This window comes from Somniosus microcephalus, unplaced genomic scaffold (genome assembly GCF_052327205.1).
Source record: "Somniosus microcephalus isolate GS21.2 unplaced genomic scaffold, FLI_Smic_1.0 unresolved_chr6, whole genome shotgun sequence".
In the NCBI taxonomy this organism is placed as follows: Eukaryota; Metazoa; Chordata; class Chondrichthyes; order Squaliformes; family Somniosidae; genus Somniosus; species Somniosus microcephalus.
This window is the reverse complement of record NW_028225184.1, coordinates 11,261,182-11,285,729: the sequence shown is the minus strand read 5'-3', so window position 1 is coordinate 11,285,729 and position 24,548 is coordinate 11,261,182. Positions and strand designations below refer to the sequence as shown.

The following is a 24,548-nucleotide window of genomic DNA, read 5'->3' as shown; positions in this document are numbered from 1 at the left end:
AGCACAACAATCGAGGCTGACACTCCCTGTGTAATACTGAGGGAGCGCCGTACTGTCGGAGGGGCGGTACTGAGGGAGCGCCGCACTGTCGGAGGGGCGGTACTGAGAGAGTGCCGCACTGTCGGAGGGGCAGTACTGAGGGAGTGCCGCACTGTCGGAGGGGCAGTACTGAGGGAGCGCCGCACTGTCAGAGGGGCAGTACTGAGGGAGCGCCGCACTGTCAGAGGGGCAGTACTGAGGGAACGCCGCACTGTTGGAGAGGCAGTACTGAGGGAGCGCCGCACTGTTGGAGGGGCAGTACTGAGGGAGCCTCACACTGTTGGATGGGCAGTACTGAGGGAGCGCCGCACTGTTGGAGAGGCAGTACTGAGGGAACGCCGCACTGTCGGAGGGGCAGTACTGAGGGAGCGCCGCACTGTCGGAGGGACTGTACTGAGGGAGCGCCGCACTGTCGGAGGGGCAGTACTGAGGGAGCGCCGCACTGTCGGAGGGGCAGTACTGAGGGAGCGCCGCACTGTCGGAGGGGCAGTACTGAGGGAGCGCCGCACTGTCGGAGGGGCAGTACTGAGGGAGCGCCGCACTGTTGGAGGGGCAGTACTGAGGGAGCGCCGCACTATCGGAGGGGCAGTACTGAGGGAGCGCCGCACTGTCAGAGGGGCAGTACTGAGGGAGCGCTGCACTGTCGGAGGGACTGTACTGAGGGAGCGCCGCACTGTCGGAGGGGCAGTACTGAGGGAGCGCCGCACTGTCGGAGGGGCAGTACTGAGGGAGCGCCGCACTGTCGGAGGGGCAGTACTGAGGGAGCGCCGCACTGTCGGAGGGGCAGTACTGAGGGAGCGCCGCACTGTTGGAGGGGCAGTACTGAGGGAGCGCCGCACTATCGGAGGGGCAGTACTGAGGGAGCGCCGCACTGTCGGAGGGGCAGTACTGAGGGAGCGCCGCACTATCGGAGGGGCAGTACTGAGGGAGCGCCGCACTGTCAGAGGGGCAGTACTGAGGGAGCGCTGCACTGTCGGAGGGGCAGTACTGAGGGAGCGCCGCACTGTTGGAGGGGCAGTACTGAGGGAGCACTGCACTATCGGAGGGGCAGTACTGAGGGAGCGCCGCACTGTCGGAGGGGCAGTACTGAGGGAGCGCCGCACTGTCGGAGGGGCAGTACTGAGGGAGTGCTGCACTGTCGGAGGGGCAGTACTGAGGGAGCACTGCACTGTCAGAGGGGCAGTACTGAGGGAGCGCCGCACTGTCAGAGGGGCAGTACTGAGGGAGTGCCGCACTATCGGAGGGGCAGTACTGAGGGAGCGCCGCACTGTCGGAGGGGCAGTACTGAGGGAGTGCTGCACTGTCAGAGGGGCAGTACTGAGGGAGCGCCGCACTGTCGGAGGGGCGGTACTGAGGGAGCGCCGCACTGTCGGAGGGGCAGTACTGAGGGAGCGCCGCACTGTCGGAGGGGCAGTACTGAGGGAGTGCCGCACTGTCGGAGGGGCAGTACTGAGGGAGCGCCGCACTGTCGGAGGGGCAGTACTGAGGGAGCTCCGCACTGTCGGAGGGGCGGTACTGAGGGAGCGCCGCACTGTCGGAGGGGCAGTACTGAGGGAGCACTGTACTATCGGAGGGGCAGTACTGAGGGAGCACCGCACTGTCAGAGGGGCAATACTGAGGGAGCGCCGCACTGTCAGAGGGGCAGTACTGAGGGAGTGCCGCACTGTCGGAGGGGCAGTACTGAGGGAGCACTGCACTGTCAGAGGGGCAGTACTGAGGGAGCGCCGCACTGTCGGAGGGGCAGTACTGAGGGAGCGCTGCACTGTCGGAGGGGCAGTACTGAGGGAGTGCCGCACTGTCAGAGGGGCAATACTGAGGGAGCGCCGCACTGTCAGAGGGGCAGTACTGAGGGAGTGCCGCACTGTCGGAGGGGCAGTACTGAGGGAGCACTGCACTGTCAGAGGGGCAGTACTGAGGGAGTGCCGCACTGTCGGAGGGGCAGTACTGAGGGAGCGCTGCACTGTCGGAGGGGCAGTACTGAGGGAGTGCCGCACTGTCAGAGGGGCAGTACTGAGGGAGTGCCACACTGTCAGAGGGGCAGTACTGAGGGAGCACTGCACTGTCAGAGGGGCAGTACTGAGGGAGCGCCGCACTGTCGGAGGGACTGTACTGAGGGAGCGCCGCACTGTCGGAGGGGTAGTACTGAGGGAGCGCCGCACTGTCGGAGGGGCAGTACTGAGGGAGTGCCGCACTGTCGGAGGGGCAGTACTGAGGGAGCGCCGCACTGTCAGAGTGGCAGTACTGAGGGAGCGCCGCACTGTCAGAGGGGCAGTACTGAGGGAGCGCCGCACTGTCGGAGGGGCAGTACTGAGGGAGCGCCGCACTGTCGGAGGGGCAGTACTGAGGGAGCGCTGCACTGTCGGAGTACGTTCTCTCTCAGGTGGACGTAGGGGTGGGGGGGGAGTTCTCCCCAGTGTCCTGGGGCCAATAATTATCCCTCAACCAACATCACTAAAAACAGATGATCTGGTCATTGTCTCATTGCTGATTGCGGGAGCTTGCTGTGCGCAAATTGGCTGCTGCGTTTCCCACATGACAACAGTGACCACACTTCATTAAAAGTGCTTCATTGGCCCTTTGGGACGAGCTGAGGTGGTGAAACGCGCTGGACAAATGCTCGTTCTTTCTCTGTTCTGAAGTCCGTGTTGTTTCCGATCCAGCGCTGATTCCCCACGAGTCTTTCGAACCGCGTCGGCCTGCTCGCCGGGCAAACCATGGCCAACCACGGCCGTAACTACGGCCTCAGCCTCCAGGTGCAGAAGAAGATCGAAGAGAAGTACGACCCGGAGCTGGAGGAACGGCTGGTGGAGTGGATCGTCCTGCAGTGTAACGCGGGCCGCCCCGACGGAGAGTTACTGCAGGCGCCCGAGCCCGGCAAGACCGCGTTCCACCAGTGGCTGAAGGACGGCACGGTGAGTGGGGTTTGAAGGGAGGAGCGGTCAGCCTGGTTTAACCGTCCGACGTGTGTGGGTGCGGAGGGAGATTCCACCTCGAGGGTCTTGGCCACCAAGTGAGGGAGGTTGGGGGGTGTCCGATTGCCTAAGGTGGTGTCCCTGGTAGGTGGCAATGGTCCCCGAGAGGGAAGGGGAGATGGGGAGGATTTGGGGGAGTTTATTGGCGATGGTGCGTCCATCTGTCCGCACCTCCCTCCTTCCCTTCATCCATCCCTCCCTCTATCGGTCTCCCCTTCCCTCCCTCCTTCCCTCCATCTCTCTCTCTCTCCCTCCCACCCTCCTTCCCTCCATCCATCCCTCCCCTATCCCTCCCTCTCTCCCTCTCCCTCCCACCCTCTCCCTCTCCCTTCCTCTCCCTCCCTCCCTCTCTTTCTCTATCCCTCCCTCCCTCCATCCCTCCCTCCATCCCTCCCTCCATCCATCCCTCTATCCCTCCCTCTATCCCTCCCGCTATCCCTCCCTCTATCCCTCCATCCTTCCCTCCATCCCTCCCTCTCTCCCTCCCTCTATCCCTCCCGCTATCCCTCCGTCTATCCCTCTCTCCTTCCCTCCATCCATCCCTCCATCCATCCTTCACTTGCTCTCTCTATCCATCCCTCCTTCCATCCCTCACTCCTTCCATCCCTCCATCGCTCCCTCCTACCTTCTATCAATCCCTCCATAACTCTTCCTTCACCCTCACTTTCTTTCCCTCTCTCCCTTCCTTCCTTCCTTGGGATTGGGGATCTGGAGTTCAACTTTTTTCCTGTGTTTCACTGTCTCAGTAACCTCCTCCAGCCCCTACAACCCCTCCCTATCTCTGGAACCTCCCCCAGCCCCTACAACACTCCCTATCTCTGTAACCTCCTCCAGCCCCTACACCCCTCCATATCTCTGTAACCTCCTCCAGCCCCTACACCCCTCCCTATCTCTATAACCTCCTCCAGCCCCTACAACCCTCCCTATCTCTGTAACCTCCACCATCCCCTACAACCCTCCCTATCTCTGTAACCTCCTCCAGCCCCTACACCCCTCCCTATCTCTATAACCTCCTCCAGCCCCTACACCCCTCCCTATCTCTGTAACCTCTTCCAGCCCCGACACTCCTCCCTATCTCTGTAACCTCCTCCAGCCCCTACAACCCTCCCTATCTCTGTAACCTCCTCCAGCCACTACACCCCTCCCTATCTCTGTAACCTCAGCCCCTACACCCCTCCCTATCTCTGTAACCTCCTCCAGCCCCTACACCCCTCCCTATCTCTGTAACCTCCTCCAGCCCCTACACCTCTCACTATCTCTGTAACCTCCTCCAGCCCCGACACCCCTCCCTATCTCTGTAACCTCCTCCAGCCCCTACACCCCTCCCTATCTCTGTAATCTCCTCCAGCCCTACAACACTCCCTATCTCTGTAACCTCCTCCAACCCCTACACCCCTCTCTATCTCTGTAACCTCCTCCAGACCCTACACCCCTCCCTATCTCTGTAACCTCCTCCAGCCCCTACAACCCTCCCTATCTCTGTAACCTCTTCCAGCCCCTACACCCCTCCCTATCTCTGTAACCTCCTCCAGACCCTACACTCCTCCCTATCTCTGTAACCTCCTCCAGCCCCGACAACACTCCCTATCTCTGAAACCCACTCCAGCCCCTACAATCCTCCCTATCTCTGTAAACTCCTCCAGCCCCGACAACCCTCCCTATCTCTGGAACCTCCTCCAGCATAACACCCCTCCCTGTCTCTGTAACCTCCTCCAGCCCCTACAACCCTCCCTATCTCTGTAACCTCCTCCAGCTCCTACACCCCTCCCTATCTCTGTAACCTCCTCCAGCCCCTACAACACTCCCTATCTCTGTAACCTCCTCCAGCCCCTACACCCCTCCCTATCTCTGGAACCTCCTCCAGCCTTACACCCCTCCCTATCTCTGTAACCTCCTCCAGCCCTACAACCCTCCCTATCTCGGTAACTTCCTCCGGCCCCAACACCCCTCCCTATCTCCGTAAGCTCCTCCATCCCCTACAACCCTCACTATCTCTATAACCTCCTCCAGCCCCTACACCCCTCCCTATCTCTGTAACCTCCTCCATCCCCTATAACACTCCCTATCTCTATAACCTCCAACCAGCTCCTACAACCCTCCCTATCTCAGTAACCTCCCCCAGCCCCTTCAACCGTCCCTATCTCTGTAACCTCCTCCAGCCCCTACACACCTCCCTATCTCTGTAACCTCCTCCAGCCCCTACACCCCTCCCTATCTCTGTAACCTCCTCCAGCCCCTACACCCCTCCCTATCTCTGTAACCTCCTCCAGCCCCTACAACCCTCCCTATCTCTGTAAACTCCTCCAGCCCCTACACCCCTCCCTATCTCTGTAACCTCCTCCAGCCCCTACAACACTCCCTATCTCTGTAACCTCCTCCTGCCCCTACAACACTACCTATCTCTGTAACCTCCTCCAGCCCTACACCCCTCCCTATCTTTGTAGCCTCCTCCAGCCACTACACCCCTCCCTATCTCTGTAACCTCCTCCAGCCCCCACAACCCTCCCTATCTGTAACCTCCTCCATCCCCTACAACCCTCCCTATCTCTGTAACCTCCTCCAGCCACTACACCCCTCCCTATCTCTGTAACCTCCTCCAGCCCCTACACCCCTCCCTATCTCTGTAACCTCCTCCAGCCTCGACAACCCTCCCTATCTCTGTAACCTCCTCCAGTCCCTACACCCCTCCCTATCTCTGTAACCTCCTCCAACCCCTACACCTCTCCCTATCTCTGTAACCTCCTCCAGCCCTACACCCCTCCCTATCTCTGTAACCTCCTCCAGCCCCTACACCCCTCCCTATCTCTGTAACCTCTTCCAGCCCCTACACCCCTCCCTATCTCTGTAACCTCCTCCAGCCCCTACACCCCTCCCTATCTCTGTAACCTCCTCCAGCCCCAACACCCCTCCCTATCTCTGTAACCTCCTCCAGCCCCTACAAACCTCCCTATCTCTCTAACCTCCTCCAGCCCCTACACCCCTCCCTATCTCTGTAACCTCCTCCAGCGCCTACAACCCAGCCTATCTCTGTAACCTCCTCCAGCCCCTACACCCCTCCCTATCTCTGTAACCTCCTCCAGCCCCTACGCCCCTCCCTATCTCTGTAAACTCCTGCAGCCCCTACAACCCTCCCTATCTTGTAAACTCCTCCAGCCCCTACACCCCTCCCTATCTCTGTAACCTCCTCCAGCCCTACACCCCTCCCTATCTCTGTAACCTCCTCCAGCCCCTACAACCCTCCCTATCTCTGTAACCTCCTCCAGCCCCTACAACCCTCCCTATCTCTGTAACCTCCTCCATCCCCTACAACCCTCCCTCTCTCTGTAACCTCCTCCAGCCTCTACACCCCTCCCTATCTCTGTAACCTCCTCCAGCCCCTACACCCCTCCCTATCTCTGTAACCTCCTCCAGCCCCTACAACCCTCCCTATCTCTGTAACCTCCTCCATCCCTACAACCCTCTCTATCTCTGTAACCTCCTCCAGCCCCTACACCCCTCCCTATCTCTGTAACCTCCTCCAGCCGCTACACCCCCTCCCTATCTCTGTAACCTCCTCCAGCCCCTACACCCCTCCCTATCTCTGTAACCTTCACCAGTCCCTACACCCCTCCCTATCTCTGTAACCTCCACCAGCCCCGACAACCCTCCCTATCTCTGTAACCTCCTCCAGCCCCTACAACACTCCCTATCTCTGTAACCTCCTCCAGCACCTACAACCCTCCCTATCTCTGTAACCTCCTCCAGCCCCTACACCCTCCCTATCTCTGTAACCTCCTCCAGCCCCTACACCTCTCCCTATCTCTGTAACCTCCTCCAGCCCCTACACCCCTCCCTATCTATGTAACCTCCTCCAGCCCCTACAGCCCTCCCTATCTCTGTAACCTCCTCCAGCCCCCACACCTCTCCCTCTCTCTAACCTCCTCCAGCCCCTACACCCCTCCCTATCTCTGTAACCTCCTCCAGCGCCTACACCCCTCCCTATCTCTGTAACCTCCTCCAGCCCCTACAAACCCTCCCTATCTCTGTAAACTCCTCCAGCCCCTACACCCCCTCCCTATATCTGTAACCTCCTCCAGACCCTACAACCCTCCCTATCTCTGTAACCACCTCCAGCCCTACAACACTCCCTATCTCTGTAACCTCCTCCAGCACCTACAACCCTCCCTATCTCTGTAACCTTTCCAGCCCCTACAACCCTCCCTATCTCTGTAACCTCCTCCAGCCCCTACACCCCTCTCTATCTCTGTAACCTCCTCCAGCCCCTACACCCCTCCCTATCTCTGTAACCTCCTCCAGCCTTACACCCCTCCCTATCTCTGTAAGCTCCTCCAGCCCTACAACCCTCCCTATCTCTGTAACTTCCTCCGGCTGCAACACCCCTCCCTATCTCTGTAAGCTCCTCCATCCCCTACAACCCTCCCTATCTCTATAACCTCCTCCAGCCCCTACACCCCTCCCTATCTCTGTAACCTCCTCCAGCCCCTACACCCCTCCCTATCTCTGTAACCTCCTCCAGCCCCTACACCCCTCCCTATCTCTGTAACCTCCTCCAGCCCCAACACCCCTCCCTATCTCTGTGACCTCCTCCAGCCCCTACACCCCTCCCTATCTCTGTAACCTCCTCCAGCCCCTACGCCCCTCCCTATCTCTGTAAAGTCCTGCAGCCCCTACACCTCTCCCTATCTCTGTAACCTCCTCCAGCCCTACAACCCTCCCTATCTCTGTAACCTCCTCCAGACCCTATACCCCTCCCTATCTCTGTAACCTCCTCCAGCCCCTACAACCCTCCCTATCTCTGTAACCTCCTCCAGCCCCTACACCCCTCCCTATCTCTGTAACCTCCTCCAGCCCCGACACCCCTCCCTATCTTTGTAACCTCCTCCAGCCACTACACCCCTCCCTATCTCTGTAACCTCCTCCAGCCCTACAACCCTCCCTATCTCTGTAACTTCCTCCGGCTGCAACACCCCTCCCTATCTCTGTAAGCTCCTCCATCCCCTACAACCCTCCCTATCTCTATAACCTCAAACCAGCTCCTACACCCCTATCTCTGTAACCTCCTCCAGCCCCTACATCCCTCCCTATCTCTGTAACCTCCTCCAGCCCCGACACCCCTCCCTATCTCTGTAACCTCCTCCAGCCCCTACACCCTCCATATCTCTGTAACCTCCTCCAGGCCCTACACTCCTCCCTATCTCTGTAACCTCTTCCAACCCCCACACCCCTCTCTATCTCTGTAACCTCCTCCACACCCTACACCCCTCCCTATCTCTGTAACCTCCTCCAGCTCCTACAACCCTCCCTATCTCTGTAACCTCTTCCAGCCCCTACACCCCTCCCTCTCTCTGTAACCTCCTCCAGACCCTACACCCCTCACTATCTCTGAAACCCACTCCAGACCCTACAACCCACCCTATCTCTGGAACCTCCTCCAGCCTTACACCCCTCCCTATCTCTGTAACCTCCTCCAGCCCTACAACCCTCCCTATCTCTGTAACTTCCTCCGGCCCCAACACCCCCCCCTATCTCTGTAACCTCCTCCAGCCCCGACAACTCTCCCTATCTCTGTAACCTCCTCCATCCCCTACAACCCTCCCTATCTCTGTAACCTCCTCCAGCCCCAACACCCCCCGCTATCTCTGTAAGCTCCTCCATCCCCTACACCCCTCCCTATCTCTATAACCTCCAACCAGCTCCTACAACCCTCCCTATCTCAGTAACCTCCCCCATCCCCTTCAACCGTCCCTATCTCTGTAACCTCCTCCAGCCCCTACACCCCTCCCTATCTCTGTAACCTCCTCCAGCCCCTACACCCCTCCCTATCTCTGTAACCTCCTCCAGCCCCTACACCCCTCCCCATCTCTATAACCTCCTCCAGCCGCTACACCCCTCCCTATCTCTGTAACCTCCTCCAGCCTCTACAACCCTCCCTATCTCTGTAACCTCCTCCAGCCCCTACAACCCTCCCTATCTCTGTAACATCTTCCAGCTCTACAACCCTCCCTATCTCTGTAACCTCTTCCAGCCCCTACACCCCTCGCTATCTCTGTAACCACCTCCAGCCCCCTACAACCCTCGCTATCTCTGTAACCTCCTCCAGCCCCTACACCCCTCCCTATCTCTGTAACCTCCGCCAGCCCCTACACGCCTCCCTATCTCTGTAACCTCCTCCAGCCCCTACACCCCTCCACCCCTCCCTATCTCTGTAACCTCCTCCAGCCCCTACAACCCTCCCTATCTCTGTAACCTCCTCCAGCCCCCTACACCCCTCCATATCTCTGTAACCTCCTCCAGCCCCCTACAACCCTCCATATCTCAGTAACCTCCTCCAGCCCCGACAACCCTCGCTATCTCTGTAACCTCCTCCAGCCCCTACAATCCTCCCTATCTCTGTAAACTCCTCCAGCCCCAACAACCCTCCCTATCTCTGGAACCTCCTCCAGCCTTACACCACTCCCTATCTCTGTAACCTCCTCCAGCCCCTACAACCCTCCCTATCTCTGTAACCTCCTCCAGCCCCTGCACCACTCCCTATCTCTGGAAGCTCGTCCAGCCTTACACCCCGCCCTATCTCTGTAACCTCCTCCAGCCCCTACACCACTCCCTATCTCTGGAAGCTCGTCCAGCCTTACAACCCCCCCTATCTCTGCAACCTCCTCCAGCCCGACAACCCTCCCGATCTCTGTAAGCTCCTCCAGCCCCAACACCCCTCCCTATCTCTGTAACCTCCTCCATCCCCTATAACACACCCTATCTCTGTAACCTCCAACCAGCTCCTACAACCCTCCCTATCTCAGTAACCTCCCCCAGCCCCTACAACCCTCCCTGTCCCTGTAACCTGCTCCAGCCCCTGCAACCCTCGCTATCTCTGTAACCTCCTCCAGCCCCCTACAACCCTCCCTATCTCTGCAACCTCCTCCAGCCCCTACAAACCTCCCTGTCTCTGTAACCTCCTCCAGCCCCCTACACCCCTCCCTATCTCTGTAACTTCCTCCAGCCCCTACACCCCTCCCTATCTCTGTAACCTCCTCCATCCCCTACACCCCTCCCTATCTCTGTAACCTCCTCCAGCCCCTACACCCCTCCCTATCTCTGTAACCTCCTCCAGCCCCTACACCCCTCCCTATCTCTGTAACCTCCTCCAGCCCCCTACACCCCTCCCTATCTCTGTAACCTCCTCCATTCCCTACAACCCTCCCTATCTCTGTAACCTCCTCCAGCCCCATCACCCCTCCCTATCTCTGTAACCTCCTCCAGCCCCTACAACCCTCCCTATCTCTGTAACCTCCTCCAGCCCCTACAACTCTCCCTATCTCTGTAACCTCCTCCAACCCCTACACCCCTCCCTATCTCTGTAACCTCCTCCAGCCCCTACAACCCTCCCTATCTCTGTAACCTCCTCCAGCCCCTACAACTCTCCCTATCTCTGTAACCTCCTCCAGCCCCTACAACTCTCCCTATCTCTGTAACCTCCTCCAGCCCCTACACCCCTCCCTATCTCTGTAACCTCCTCCAGCCTTACACCCCTCCCTATCTCTGTAACCTCCTCCAGCCCTACAACCCTCCCTATCTCTGTAACTTCCTCCGGCTGCAACACCCCTCCCTATCTCTGTAAGCTCCTCCATCCCCTACAACCCTCCCTATCTCTATAACCTCCTCCAGCCCCTACACCCCTCCCTATCTCTGTAACCTCCTCCAGCCCCTACACCTCTCCCTATCTCTGTAACCTCCTCCAGCCCCAACACCCCTCCCTATCTCTGTAACCTCCTCCAGCCCCTACACCCCTCCCTATCTCTGTAACCTCCTCCAGCCCCTACGCCCCTCCCTATCTCTGTAAACTCCTGCAGCCCCTACACCTCTCCCTATCTCTGTAACCTCCTCCAGCCCCTACAACCCTCCCTATCTCTGTAACCTCCTCCAGACCCTATACCCCTCCCTATCTCTGTAACCTCCTCCAGCCCCTACAACCCTCCCTATCTCTGTAACCTCCTCCAGCCCCTACACCCCTCCCTATCTCTGTAACCTCCTCCAGCCCCGACACCCCTCCCTATCTTTGTAACCTCCTCCAGCCACTACACCCCTCCCTATCTCTGTAACCTCCTCCAGCCCTACAACCCTCCCTATCTCTGTAACTTCCTCCGGCTGCAACACCCCTCCCTATCTCTGTAAGCTCCTCCATCCCCTACAACCCTCCCTATCTCTATAACCTCAAACCAGCTCCTACACCCCTATCTCTGTAACCTCCTCCAGCCCCTACATCCCTCCCTATCTCTGTAACCTCCTCCAGCCCCGACACCCCTCCCTATCTCTGTAACCTCCTCCAGCCCCTACACCCCTCCATATCTCTGTAACCTCCTCCAGACCCTACACTCCTCCCTATCTCTGTAACCTCTTCCAACCCCTACACCCCTCTCTATCTCTGTAACCTCCTCCACACCCTACACCCCTCCCTATCTCTGTAACCTCCTCCAGCTCCTACAACCCTCCCTATCTCTGTAACCTCTTCCAGCCCCTACACCCCTCCCTCTCTCTGTAACCTCCTCCAGACCCTACACCCCTCACTATCTCTGAAACCCACTCCAGACCCTACAACCCACCCTATCTCTGGAACCTCCTCCAGCCTTACACCCCTCCCTATCTCTGTAACCTCCTCCAGCCCTACAACCCTCCCTATCTCTGTAACTTCCTCCGGCCCCAACACCCCCCTCTATCTCTGTAACCTCCTCCAGCCCCGACAACTCTCCCTATCTCTGTAACCTCCTCCATCCCCTACAACCCTCCCTATCTCTGTAACCTCCTCCAGCCCCAACACCCCCCGCTATCTCTGTAAGCTCCTCCATCCCCTACACCCCTCCCTATCTCTATAACCTCCAACCAGCTCCTACAACCCTCCCTATCTCAGTAACCTCCCCCATCCCCTTCAACCGTCCCTATCTCTGTAACCTCCTCCAGCCCCTACACCCCTCCCTATCTCTGTAACCTCCTCCAGCCCCTACACCCCTCCCTATCTCTGTAACCTCCTCCAGCCCCTACACCCCTCCCCATCTCTATAACCTCCTCCAGCCGCTACACCCCTCCCTATCTCTGTAACCTCCTCCAGCCTCTACAACCCTCCCTATCTCTGTAACCTCCTCCAGCCCCTACAACCCTCCCTATCTCTGTAACATCTTCCAGCTCTACAACCCTCCCTATCTCTGTAACCTCTTCCAGCCCCTACACCCCTCGCTATCTCTGTAACCACCTCCAGCCCCCTACAACCCTCGCTATCTCTGTAACCTCCTCCAGCCCCTACACCCCTCCCTATCTCTGTAACCTCCCCCAGCCCCTACACGCCTCCCTATCTCTGTAACCTCCTCCAGCCCCTACACCCCTCCACCCCTCCCTATCTCTGTAACCTCCTCCAGCCCCTACAACCCTCCCTATCTCTGTAACCTCCTCCAGCCCCCTACACCCCTCCATATCTCTGTAACCTCCTCCAGCCCCCTACAACCCTCCATATCTCAGTAACCTCCTCCAGCCCCGACAACCCTCGCTATCTCTGTAACCTCCTCCAGCCCCTACAATCCTCCCTATCTCTGTAAACTCCTCCAGCCCCAACAACCCTCCCTATCTCTGGAACCTCCTCCAGCCTTACACCACTCCCTATCTCTGTAACCTCCTCCAGCCCCTACAACCCTCCCTATCTCTGTAACCTCCTCCAGCCCCTGCACCACTCCCTATCTCTGGAGGCTCGTCCAGCCTTACACCCCGCCCTATCTCTGTAACCTCCTCCAGCCCCTACACCACTCCCTATCTCTGGAAGCTCGTCCAGCCTTACAACCCCCCCTATCTCTGCAACCTCCTCCAGCCCGACAACCCTCCCGATCTCTGTAAGCTCCTCCAGCCCCAACACCCCTCCCTATCTCTGTAACCTCCTCCATCCCCTATAACACACCCTATCTCTGTAACCTCCAACCAGCTCCTACAACCTTCCCTATCTCAGTAACCTCCCCCAGCCCCTACAACCCTCCCTGTCCCTGTAACCTGCTCCAGCCCCTGCAACCCTCGCTATCTCTGTAACCTCCTCCAGCCCCCTACAACCCTCCCTATCTCTGCAACCTCCTCCAGCCCCTACAAATCTCCCTGTCTCTGTAACCTCCTCCAGCCCCCTACACCCCTCCCTATCTCTGTAACTTCCTCCAGCCCCTACACCCCTCCCTATCTCTGTAACCTCCTCCATCCCCTACACCCCTCCCTATCTCTGTAACCTCCTCCAGCCCCTACACCCCTCCCTATCTCTGTAACCTCCTCCAGCCCCTACACCCCTCCCTATCTCTGTAACCTCCTCCAGCCCCCTACACCCCTCCCTATCTCTGTAACCTCCTCCATTCCCTACAACCCTCCCTATCTCTGTAACCTCCTCCAGCCCCATCACCCCTCCCTATCTCTGTAACCTCCTCCAGCCCCTACAACCCTCCCTATCTCTGTAACCTCCTCCAGCCCCTACAACTCTCCCTATCTCTGTAACCTCCTCCAACCCCTACACCCCTCCCTATCTTTGTAACCTCCTCCAGCCCCTACAACCCTCCCTATCTCTGTAACCTCCTCCAGCCCCTACAAGTCTCCCTATCTCTGTAACCTCCTCCAGCCCCTACAACTCTCCCTATCTCTGTAACCTCCTCCAGCCCCTACACCCCTCCCTATCTCTGTAACCTCCACCAGCCCTACACCCCTCCCTATCTCTGTAACCTCCTCCAGCCCCTACAACCCTCCCTATCTCTGTCACCTCCTCCAGCCCTACACCCCTCCCTATCTCTGTAACCTCCTCCAGCCCCTACAACCCTCCCTATCTCTGTAACCTCCCGAGAACCTACAACCCTCCCTATCTCTGTAACCTCCCCCAGCCCCTACACCCCTCCCTATCTCTGTAACCTCCTCCAGCCCCTACACCCCTCCCTACCTCTGTAACCTCCTCCAGCCCCTACACCCCTCCCTATCTCTGTAACCTCCTCCAGCCCCCACACCCCTCCCTATCTCTGTAACCTCCTCCAGCCCCTACACCCCTTCCTATCTCTGTAACCTCCTCCAGCCCATACACCCCTCCCTATCTCTGTAACCTCCTCCAGCCCCTACACCCCTCCCTATCTCTGTAACCTCCTCCAGCCCCTACAACCCTCCCTATCTCTGTAACCTCCTCCAGCCCCTACACCCCTCCCTATCTCTGTAACCTCCTCCAGCCCCTACACCCCTCCCTATCTCTGTAACCTCCTCCAGCCCCTACAACCCTCCCAATCTCTGTAACCTCCTCCAGCCCCTACAACCCTCCCTATCTCTGTAACCTCCCCCAGCACCTACAACCCTCCCTATCTCTGTAACCTCCTCCAGCCCCTACACCCCTCCCTATCTCTGTAACCTCCTCCAGCCCCAACACCCCTCCCTATCTCTGTAACCTCCTCCAGCCCCTACGCCCCTCCCTATCTCTGTAAACTCCTGCAGCCCCTACACCTCTCCCTATCTCTGTAACCTCCTCCAGCCCCTACAACCCTCCCTATCTCTGTAACCTCCTCCAGACCCTACACCCCTCCCTATCTCTGTAACCTCCTCCAGCCCCTACAACCCTCCCTATCTCTGTAACCTCCTCCAGCCCCAACACCCCTCCCTATCTCTGTAACCTCCTCCAGCCCCGACACCCCTCCCTATCTTTGTAACCTCCTCCAGCCACTACACCCCTCCCTATCTCTGTAACCTCCTCCAGCCCCTACAACCCTCCCTATCTATGTAACCTCCTCCATCCCCTACAGCCCTCCCTATCTCTGTAACCTCCTCCAGCCCCTACACCCCTCCCTATCTCTGTAAACTCCTCCAGCCCCAACACCCCTCCCTATCTCTGTAACCTTCACCAGTCCCTACACCCCTCCCTATCTCTGTAACCTCCAGCAGCCCCGACAACCCTCCCTATCTCTGTAACCTCCTCCAGCCCCTACACCGCTCCCTATCTCTGTAACCTCCTCCAGCCCCTACACCTCTCCCTATCTCTGTAACCTCCTCCAGCCCCTACACCCCTCCCTATCTCTGTAACCTCCTCCAGCCCCTACACTCCTCCCTATCTATGTAACCTCCTCCAGCCCCTACACCCCTCCCTATCTCTGTAACCTCCTCCAGCCCCCACACCTCTCCCTCTCTCTAACCTCCTCCAGCCCCTACACCCCTCCCTATCTCTGTAAACTCCTCCAGCCCCTACAACCCTCCCTATCTCTGTAACCTCCTCCAGCCCCAACAACCCTCCCTATCTCTGTAACCTCCTCCAGCCCCTACACCCCTCCCCATCTCTGTAATCTCCTCCAGCCCTACACCCCTCTCTATCTCTGTAACCTCCTCCAGACCCTACACCCCTCCCTATCTCTGTAACCTCCTCCAGACCCTACACCCCTCCCTGTCTCTGTAACCTCCTCCAGCCCCTACAACCCTCCCTATCTCTGTAACCTCCTCCAGCCCCTACACCCCTCCCTATCTCTGTAACCTCCTCCAGCATTACACCCCTCCCTGTATCTGTAACCTCCTCCAGCACCTACAACCCTCCCTATCTCTGTAACCTCCTCCAGCCCCTACACCCCTCCCTGTCTCTGTAACCTCCTCCAGCCCCTACACCCCTCCCTATCTCTGTAACCTCCTCCAGCCCCTACACCCCTCCCTATCTCTGTAACCTCCTCTAGCCTTACACCCCTCCCTATCTCTGTAACCTCCTCCAGCCCTACAACCCTCCCTATCTGTGTAACTTCCTCCGGCTGCAACACCCCTCCCTATCTCTGTAACCTCCTCCAGCCCCTACAACCCTCACTATCTCTGTAAGCTCCTCCATCCCCTACAACCCTCCCTATCTCTGTAACCTCCTCCAGCCCCTACATCCCTCCCTATCTCTGTAACCTCCTCCAGCCCCTACATCCCTCCCTATCTCTGTAACCTCCTCCAGCCCCTACATCCCTCCCTATCTCTGTAACCTCCTCCAGCCCCTACACCCCTCCCTATCTCTGTAACCTCCTCCAGCCTTACACCCCTCCCTATCTCTGTAACCTCCTCCAGCCCTACAACCCTCCCTATCTGTGTAACTTCCTCCGGCTGCAACACCCCTCCCTATCTCTGTAAGCTCCTCCATCCCCTACAACCCTCCCTATCTCTGTAACCTCCTCCATCCCCTACAACCCTCCCTATCTCTGTAACCTCCTGAAGCCCCTACACCCCTCCCTATCTCTGTAACCTCCTCCAGCCCCTACAACCCTCCCTATCTCTGTAACCTCCTCCAGCCCCTACACCCCTCCCTATCTCTGTAACCTCCTCCAGCCCCTACAACCCTCCCTATCTCTGTAACCTCCTCCAGCCCCTACAACTCTCCCTATCTCTGTAACCTCCTCCAGCCCCTACACCCCTCCCTATCTCTGTAACCTCCTCCAGCCCCTACAACCCTCCCTATCTCTGTAACCTCCTCCAGCCCCTACAACTCTCCCTATCTCTGTAACCTCCTCCAGTCCCTACAACTCTCCCTATCTCTGTAACCTCCTCCAGCCCCTACACCCCTCCCTATCTCTGTAACCTCCTCTAGCCCCTACACCCCTCCCTATCTCTGTAACCTCCTCCAGCCCCTACAACCCTCCCTATCTCTGTAACCTCCTCCAGCCCCTACACCCCTCCCTATCTCTGTAACCTCCACCAGCCCTACACCCCTCCCTATCTCTGTAACCTCCTCCAGCCCCTACAACCCTCCCTATCTCTGTCACCTCCTCCAGCCCTACACCCCTCCCTATCTCTGTAACCTCCTTCAGCCCCTACAACCCTCCCTATCTCTGTAACCTCCCGAGAACCTACAACCCTCCCTATCTCTGTAACCTCCCCCAGCCCCTACACCCCTCCCTATCTCTGTAACCTCCTCCAGCCCCTAAACCCCTCCCTACCTCTGTAACCTCCTCCAGCCCCTACACCCCTCCCTATCTCTGTAACCTCCTCCAGCCCCCACACCCCTCCCTATCTCTGTAACCTCCTCCAGCCCCTACACCCCTTCCTATCTCTGTAACCTCCTCCAGCCCATACACCGCTCCCTATCTCTGTAACCTCCTCCAGCCCCTACACCCCTCCCTATCTCTGTAACCTCATCCAGCCCCTACAACCCTCCCTATCTCTGTAACCTCCTCCAGCCCCTACACCCCTCCCTATCTCTGTAACCTCCTCCAGCCGCTACACCCCTCCCTATCTCTGTAACCTCCTCCAGCCCCTACAACCCTCCCTATCTCTGTAACCTCCTCCAGCCCCTACAACCCTCCCTATCTCTGTAACCTCCCCCAGCACCTACAACCCTCCCTATCTCTGTAACCTCCCCCAGCCCCTACACTCCTCCATATCTCTGTAACCTCCTCCAGCCCCTACACCCCTCCCTATCTCTGTAACCTCCTCCAGCCCCTACACCCCTCCCTATCTCTGTAACCTCCTCCAGCCCCTACACCCCTCCCTATCTCTGTAACCTCCTCCAGCCCCCACACCCCTCCCTATCTCTGTAACCTCCTCCAGCCCCTACACCCCTCCCTATCTCTGTAACCTCCTCCAGCCCCTACACCCCTCCCTATCTCTGTAACCTCCTCCAGCCCCTACACCCCTCCCTATCTCTGTAACCTCCTCCAGCCCCTACACCCCTCCCTATCTCTGTAACCTCCAGACCCTACAACCCTCACTATCTCTGTAACCTCCTCCAGCCCCTACACCCCTCCCTATCTCTGTAACCTCCTCCAGCACCTACACCCCTCCCTATCTCTGTAACCTCCTCCAGCCCCCCACAACCCTCCCTATCTCTGTAACCTCCTCCAGCCCCCTACAACCCTCCCTATCTCTGTAACCTCCTCCAGTCCGTACACCCCTCCCTATCTCTGTAACCTCCTCCAGCCCCTACAACCCTCCCTATCTCTGTAACCTCCTCCAGCCCCTACACCCCTCCCTATCTCTGTAACCTCCTCCAGCCCCTACACCTCTCCCTATCTCTGTAACCTCCTCCAGCCCCTACACCCCTCCCTATCTCTAACCTCCTCCAGCCCCTACACACCTCCCTATCTCTGTAACCTCCTCCAGCCCCTACACCCCTCCCTATCTCTGTAACCTCCTCCACCCCTACACCCCTCCCTTTCTCTGTAACCTCCTCCAGCCCCTACACCTCTCCCTATCTCTGTAACCTCCTCCAGCCCCTACACACCTCCCTATCTCTGTAGCCTCCTCCAGCCCCTACACCCCTCCCTATCTCTGTAACCTCCTCCAGCCCCTACACCTCTCCCTATCTCTGTAACCTCCTCCAGCCCCCTACAACCCTCCCTATCTCTGTAACCTCCTCCAGCCCCTACAACCCTCCCTATCTCTGTAATCTCCTCCAGCCCCTACACCTCTCCCTATCTCTGTAACCTCCTCCAGCCCCTACACCCCTCCCTATCTCTGTAACCTCCTCCAGCCCTACAACCCTCCCTATCTCTGTAACCTCCTCCAGCCCCTACACCCCTCCCTATCTCTGTAACCTCCTCCAGCCCTACAACCCTCCCTATCTCTGTAACCTCCTCCAGCCCCTACACCCCTCCCTATCTCTGTAACCACCTCCAGCCTCCTACAACCCTCCCTATCTCTGTAACCTCCTCCAGCCCCTACAACCCCTCCGAGATCTCTGCGCTCCTCCAATTCTGGCCTCTTGAGCATCCCTGATTTCCATCGCTCCACCATTGGCGGCCGTGCCTTCAGCTGCCTGGGGCCCCGAGCTCTGGAATTCCCTCCCTAAACCTCTCCGCCTCTCTCTCCTCCTTTAAGACGCTCCTTAAAACCTCCCTCTTTGACCCAGATTTTGGTCACCTGTCCTAATATCTCCTGACGTGGCTCGGCGTCAAATTCTGTCTGATAATCGCTCCTGTGAAGCATGCTGGGAGGTTTTACTGCGATAAAGGCGCTATATAAATGCAGGTTGTTGATGTTCTTGTTGTTGTGCTTTCCCTCCAGTCGAGGGTTTCCCATACTTACTTTCTTTAATTCTTTCCTTCCACACGTCTTTACTCTCTTAGTTCCTTCTACCTTTTCCCTCTCTCCATCTCTCACTCCCTCTGTCTCTCTCCTTCTCTTCCTCTCTCTTCCTCCCTCCTTCCCTCTCTCTCTCCTTCTCTCTCCTTCCCCCTCTCCCCATCTCCCCCTCTCTCTCTCTCTCCCTCCCTCTCGCTCTCTCCCCCTCTCTCCTTCCTTCTCACTCCATCTCTCTCCCTCCCTCTCTCCCTCTCCTTCCCTCTCTCCCTCCCTCTCTCCCTCTCCCTCCCTGTCTCCATCTCTCTCCTTCTCTCTCTCCCTCCCTCCCTCCCTCTCGCTCTCTCCCTCTCTCCTTCTCTCCTTCCCTCTCTCCCTCTCCCTCTCTCTTGCTCTCTCTCCCTCTCGCTCTCTCTCCCTCCCTCCCTCTCTCCCTCCTTCCCTCTCTCCCTCCCTCTCGCTCTCTCCCTCTCTCCTTCCCTCTCCCCTCTCTCCCTCTCTCTCCCTCTCTCTCCCTCCCTCTCCCTCTCTCTCCCTCCCTCTCCCTCTCTCTCCCTCTCTCTCCCTCTCCCTCCCTCTCTCCCTCTCCCTTCCTCTCTCCCCCTCCCTCCCTCCCCCTCCCTCTCGCTCTCTCCCTCTCTCCTTCCCTCTCTCTCTCCTTCCCTCTCTCTCTCCTTCCCTCTCTCTCTCCCTCTCACTCTCTCCCTCTCTCCTTCCCTCTCTCTCCCTCATTCCCCCTCCCTCTCCCTCTCACTCCCTCTCCCTCTCTCCAACCTTCTCTCCTTCCCTCTAACGCTCTTCGTCTCTCGCACTTTCTGCAGCTCCTGTGCCATCTCATCAACAGCCTCCACCCACCGGAGAGACGCCCCATTCGAAAGATCCGGTCCTCCGAGAGGGCGTTCACTCAGATGGAGCAGATCTCCCAGTTCCTCAACGCCATGACCGACTACGGACTGACGACAACAGACCTCTTCCAGACTGTGGACCTGTGGGAAGGTAAGCAACTCGATCTTCAGGACTGCGGAGCCCTGGCTGGAGCCTTGTCACTGTGTAACAGGCTCGAGGGGCTGAATGGGCCTCCTCCTGTTCCTGTGTAACAGGCTCGAGGGGCTGAATGGGCCTCCTCCTGTTCCTGTGTAACAGGCTCGAGGGGCTGAATGGGCCTCCTCCTGTTCCTGTGTAACAGGCTCGAGGGGCTGAATGGGCCGCCTCCTGTTCCTGTGTAACAGGTTCGAGGGGGCTGAATGGGCCTCCTCCTGTTCCTGTGTAACAGGCTCGAGGGGCTGAATGGGCCTGCTCCTGTTCCTGTGTAACAGGCTCGAGGGGCTGAATGGGCTCCTCCTGTTCCTGTGTAACAGGCTCGAGGGGCTGAATGGGCCTCCTCCTGTTCCTGTGTAACAGGCTCGAGGGGGCTGAATGGGCCTCCTCCTGTTCCTGTGTAACAGGCTCGAGGGGCTGAATGGGTCTCCTCCTGTTCCTGTGTAACAGGCTCGAGGGGCTGAATGGGCCTCCTCCTGTTCCTGTGTAACAGGCTCGAGGGGCTGAATGGGCCTCCTCCTGTTCCTGTGTAACAGGCTCGAGGGGTGAATGGACCTCCTCCTGTTCCTGTGTAACAGGCTCGAGAGGCTCAATGGGCCTCCTCCTGTTCCTGTGTAACAGGCTCGAGGGGCTGAATGGGCCTCCTCCTGTTCCTGTGTAACAGGCTTGAGGGGCTGAATGGGCCTCCTCCTGTTCCTGTGTAACAGGCTCGAGGGGCTGAATGGGCCTCCTCCTGTTCCTGTGTAACAGGCTCAAGGGGGCTGAATGGGCCTCCTCCTGTTCCTGTGTAACAGACTCGAGGGGCTGAATGGGCCTCCTCCTGTTCCTGTGTAACAGGCTCGAGAGGCTGAATGGGCCTCCTCCTGTTCCTGTGTAACAGGCTCGAGGGGGCTGAATGGACCTCCTCCTGTTCCTGTGTAACAGGCTCGAGGGGCTGAATGGGCCTCCTCCTGTTCCTGTGTAACAGGCTCTAGGGGCTGAATGAGCTCCTCCTGTTCCTGTGTAACAGGTTCGAGGGGCTGAATGGGCCTCCTCCTGTTCCTGTGTAACAGGCTCGAGGGGCTGAATGGGCCTCCTCCTGTTCCTGTGCAACAGGCTCGAGGGGCTGAATGGGCCTCCTCCTGTTCCTGTGTAACAGGCTCGAGGGGCTGAATGGGCTCCTCCTGTTCCTGTGTAACAGGCTCGAGGGGGCTGAATGGGCCTCCTCCTGTTCCTGTGTAACAGGCTTGAGGGGCTGAATGGGCCTCCTCCTGTTCCTGTGTAACAGGCTCAAGGGGCTGAATGGGCCTCCTCCTGCTCCTGTGTAACAGGCTCGAGGGGGCTGAATGGACCTCCTCCTGTTCCTGTGTAACAGGCTCGAGGGGCTGAATGGGCCTCCTCCTGTTCCTGTGTAACAGGCTCTAGGGGCTGAATGAGCTCCTCCTGTTCCTGTGTAACAGGTTCGAGGGGCTGAATGGGCCTCCTCCTGTTCCTGTGTAACAGGCTCGAGAGTCTGAATGGGCCTCCTCCTGTTCCTGTACGGGGTGAAATGATTGACTCTCGTTTATTTTTCAGCAAAGAATCTGCCGGCGGTGCAACGGTCACTGATGGCACTCGGAGGGAAATCGATCTCCAAGAACGATGGTTTTTTCTTAGGCAACCCTAGCTGGTTCCCACGGTGAGTAGCTAGGCTTCCGAGGGCGTGATGTACCTGCCCTGGGAGTGTTTGATGGGACAGTGTAGAGGGAGCTTTACTCTGTATCTAACCCGTGCTGTACCTGCCCTGAGAGTGTGTGATGGGACAGTGTAGAGGGAGCTTTACTCTGTATCTAACCCATGCTGTACCTGCCCTGGGAGTGTTTGATGGGACAGTGTAGAGGGACCTTTCCTCTGTATCTAACCCGTGCTGTACCTGCCCTGGGAGTGTTTGATGGGACAGTGCAGAGGCAGCTTTACTCTGTATCTAACCCATGCTGTACCTGCCCTGGGAGTGTTTGATGGGACAGTGTAGAGGCAGCTTTATTCTGTATCTAACCCATGCTGTACCTGCCCCTGGGAGTGTTTGATGGGACAGTGTAGAGGGAGCTTTACTCTGTATCTAACCCCGTGCTGTACCTGCCCTGGGAGTGTTTGATGGGACAGTGTAGAGGGAGCTTTACTCTGTATCTAACCCGTGCTGTACCTGCCCTGGGAGTGTTTGATGGGACAGTGTAGAGGGAGCTTTACTCTGTATCTAACCCATGCTGTACCTGCCCTGGGAGTGTTTGATGGGACAGTGTAGAGGGAGCTTTACTCTGTATCTAACCCCGTGCTGTACCTGCCCTGGGAGTGTTTGATGGGACAGTGTAGAGCGAGCTTTACTCTGTATCTAACCCGTGCTGTACCTGCCCTGGGAGTGTTTGATGGGACAGTGTAGAGGGAGCTTTACTCTGTATCTAACCCCGTGCTGTACCTGCCCTGGGAGTGTTTGATGGGACAGTGTAGAGGGAGCTTTACACTGTATCTAACCCGTGCTGTACCTGCCCTGGGAGTGTTTGATGGGACAGTGTAGAGGGAGCTTTACTCTGTATCTTACCCGTGCTGTACCTGCCCTGGGGGTGTTTGATGGGACAGTGTAGAGGGAGCTTTACTCTGTATCTAACCCATGCTGTACCTGCCCTGGGAGTGTTTGATGGGACAGTGTAGAGGGAGCTTTACTCTGTATCTAACCCCGTGCTGTACCTGCCCTGGGAGTGTTTGATGGGACAGTGTAGAGGGAGCTTTACTCTGTATCTAACCCGTGCTGTACCTGCCCTGGGAGTGTTTGATGGGACAGTGTAGAGGGAGCTTTACTCTGTATCTAACCCCATGCTGTACCTGCCCTGGGAGTGTTTGATGGGACAGTGTAGAGGGAGCTTTACTCTGTATCTAACCCCGTGCTGTACCTGCCCTGGGAGAGTTATATCGGACACTGTAGAGGGAGCTTTACTCTGTATCTAACCCGTGCTGTACCTGCCCTGGGAGTGTTTGATGGGTCACTGTAGAGGGAGCTTTACTCTGTATCTAACCCCGTGCTGTACCTGCCCTGGGAGTGTTTGATGGGACAGTGTAGAGGGAGCTTTACTCTGTATCTAACCCCGTGCTGTACCTGCCCTGGGAGTGTTTGATGGGACAGTGTCGAGGGAGCTTTACTCTGTATCTAACCCATGCTGTACCTGCCCTGGGAGTGTTTGATGGGTCACTGTAGAGGGAGCTTTACTCTGTATCTAACCCCGTGCTGTACCTGCCCTGGGAGTGTTTGATGGGACAGTGTAGAGGGAGCTTTACTCTGTATCTAACCCGTGCTGTACCTGCCCTGGGAGTGTTTGATGGGACAGTGTAGAGGGAGCTTTACTCTGTATCTAACCCCGTGTTGTACCTGCCCTGGGAGTGTTTGATGGGACAGTGTAGAGGGAGCTTTACTCTGTATCTAACCCCGTGCTGTACCTGCCCTGGGAGTGTTTGATGGGACAGTGTAGAGGGAGCTTTACTCTGTATCTAACCCGTGCTGTACCTGTCCTGGGAGTGTTTGATGGGACAGTGTAGAGGGAGCTTTACTCTGTATCTAACCCATGCTGTACCTGCCCTGGGAGTGTTTGATGGGACAGTGTAGAGGGAGCTTTACTCTGTATCTAACCCCGTGCTGTCCCTGCCCTGGGAGAGTTTGATGGGACAGTGTAGAGGGAGCTTTACTCTGTATCTAACCCGTGCTGTACCTGCCCTGGGAGTGTTTGATGGGACAGTGTAGAGGGAGCTTTACTCTGTATCTAACCCCGTGCTGTCCCTGCCCTGGGAGAGTCATGGTGCGATTACAGGATCGGCGCTGTGATGCCTCACCAGGGCACATAACCAGCTAGATCCCCGGCAGTGCTGGTCTTGTTTTGGGGAGTGGAGAGGGGGAGGGATGTGACCCGGGACTTTGCCGAACAAAACCGCCTCACTCCGTTCTTCTCGCTGTTCGACTAGGAAAGCGGCGCAGAACCCACGCGAGTTCAGCGAGGAGCAGCGGCGGCAGGGGCAGAGCATCATCGGGCTGCAGATGGGCTCGAACCGCGGGGCCTCGCAGGCCGGGATGAAGCCCGCCGGTCTCGGCCGCCAGATCAAGTGAGCGGCCGCAATCTCCGGTCCGGGCGGGATTGGGAGAGCCGTTGTATTAAAGACTGTGTGTGTTCAAAATCCGCTGGCCCGTGTGTCCATCCCCTGTCTGTGAGTCCGCAGAAACACGCACGCACACAGAGACACCCACCCACACAGGGTCAGGGACACTACACTTCTGAGGCAGTTTCTCGGAACCGAGGACGACTTGCTTCCACGCTGAAACTGAGTTCTCCGGTGACTGATGAGTCCAATGCGGGGATTAAGGGAGCGTGTGTGAAGAGAGAGGGTGTTGAGGGAGCGTGTGTAAAGAGAGGGTGTTCAGGGAGCGTGTGTAAAGAGGGAGGGAATAAGGGTGCGTGTGTAAAGAGAGAGGGTGTTAAGGGAGGGTGTTTAGGGAGC

At 57.8% G+C, this 24,548-nt stretch overlaps 1 protein-coding gene across 1 annotated transcript; it reads left to right on the top strand.

Moving 5' to 3' along the window:
• The first annotated feature begins 2,668 nt into the window (after window positions 1-2,668).
• LOC147087062 (transgelin-3-like) lies at window positions 2,669-24,230 on the top strand. The gene is made up of 4 exons (XM_085978184.1): window positions 2,669-2,951; window positions 19,838-20,012; window positions 21,609-21,711; window positions 24,018-24,230. Exons 1-4 carry the CDS (start codon window positions 2,754-2,756, stop codon window positions 24,157-24,159), a joined length of 618 nt encoding a protein of 205 aa, XP_085834310.1. The 5' UTR covers window positions 2,669-2,753; the 3' UTR covers window positions 24,160-24,230.
• Window positions 24,231-24,548: the final 318 nt, after the last annotated feature.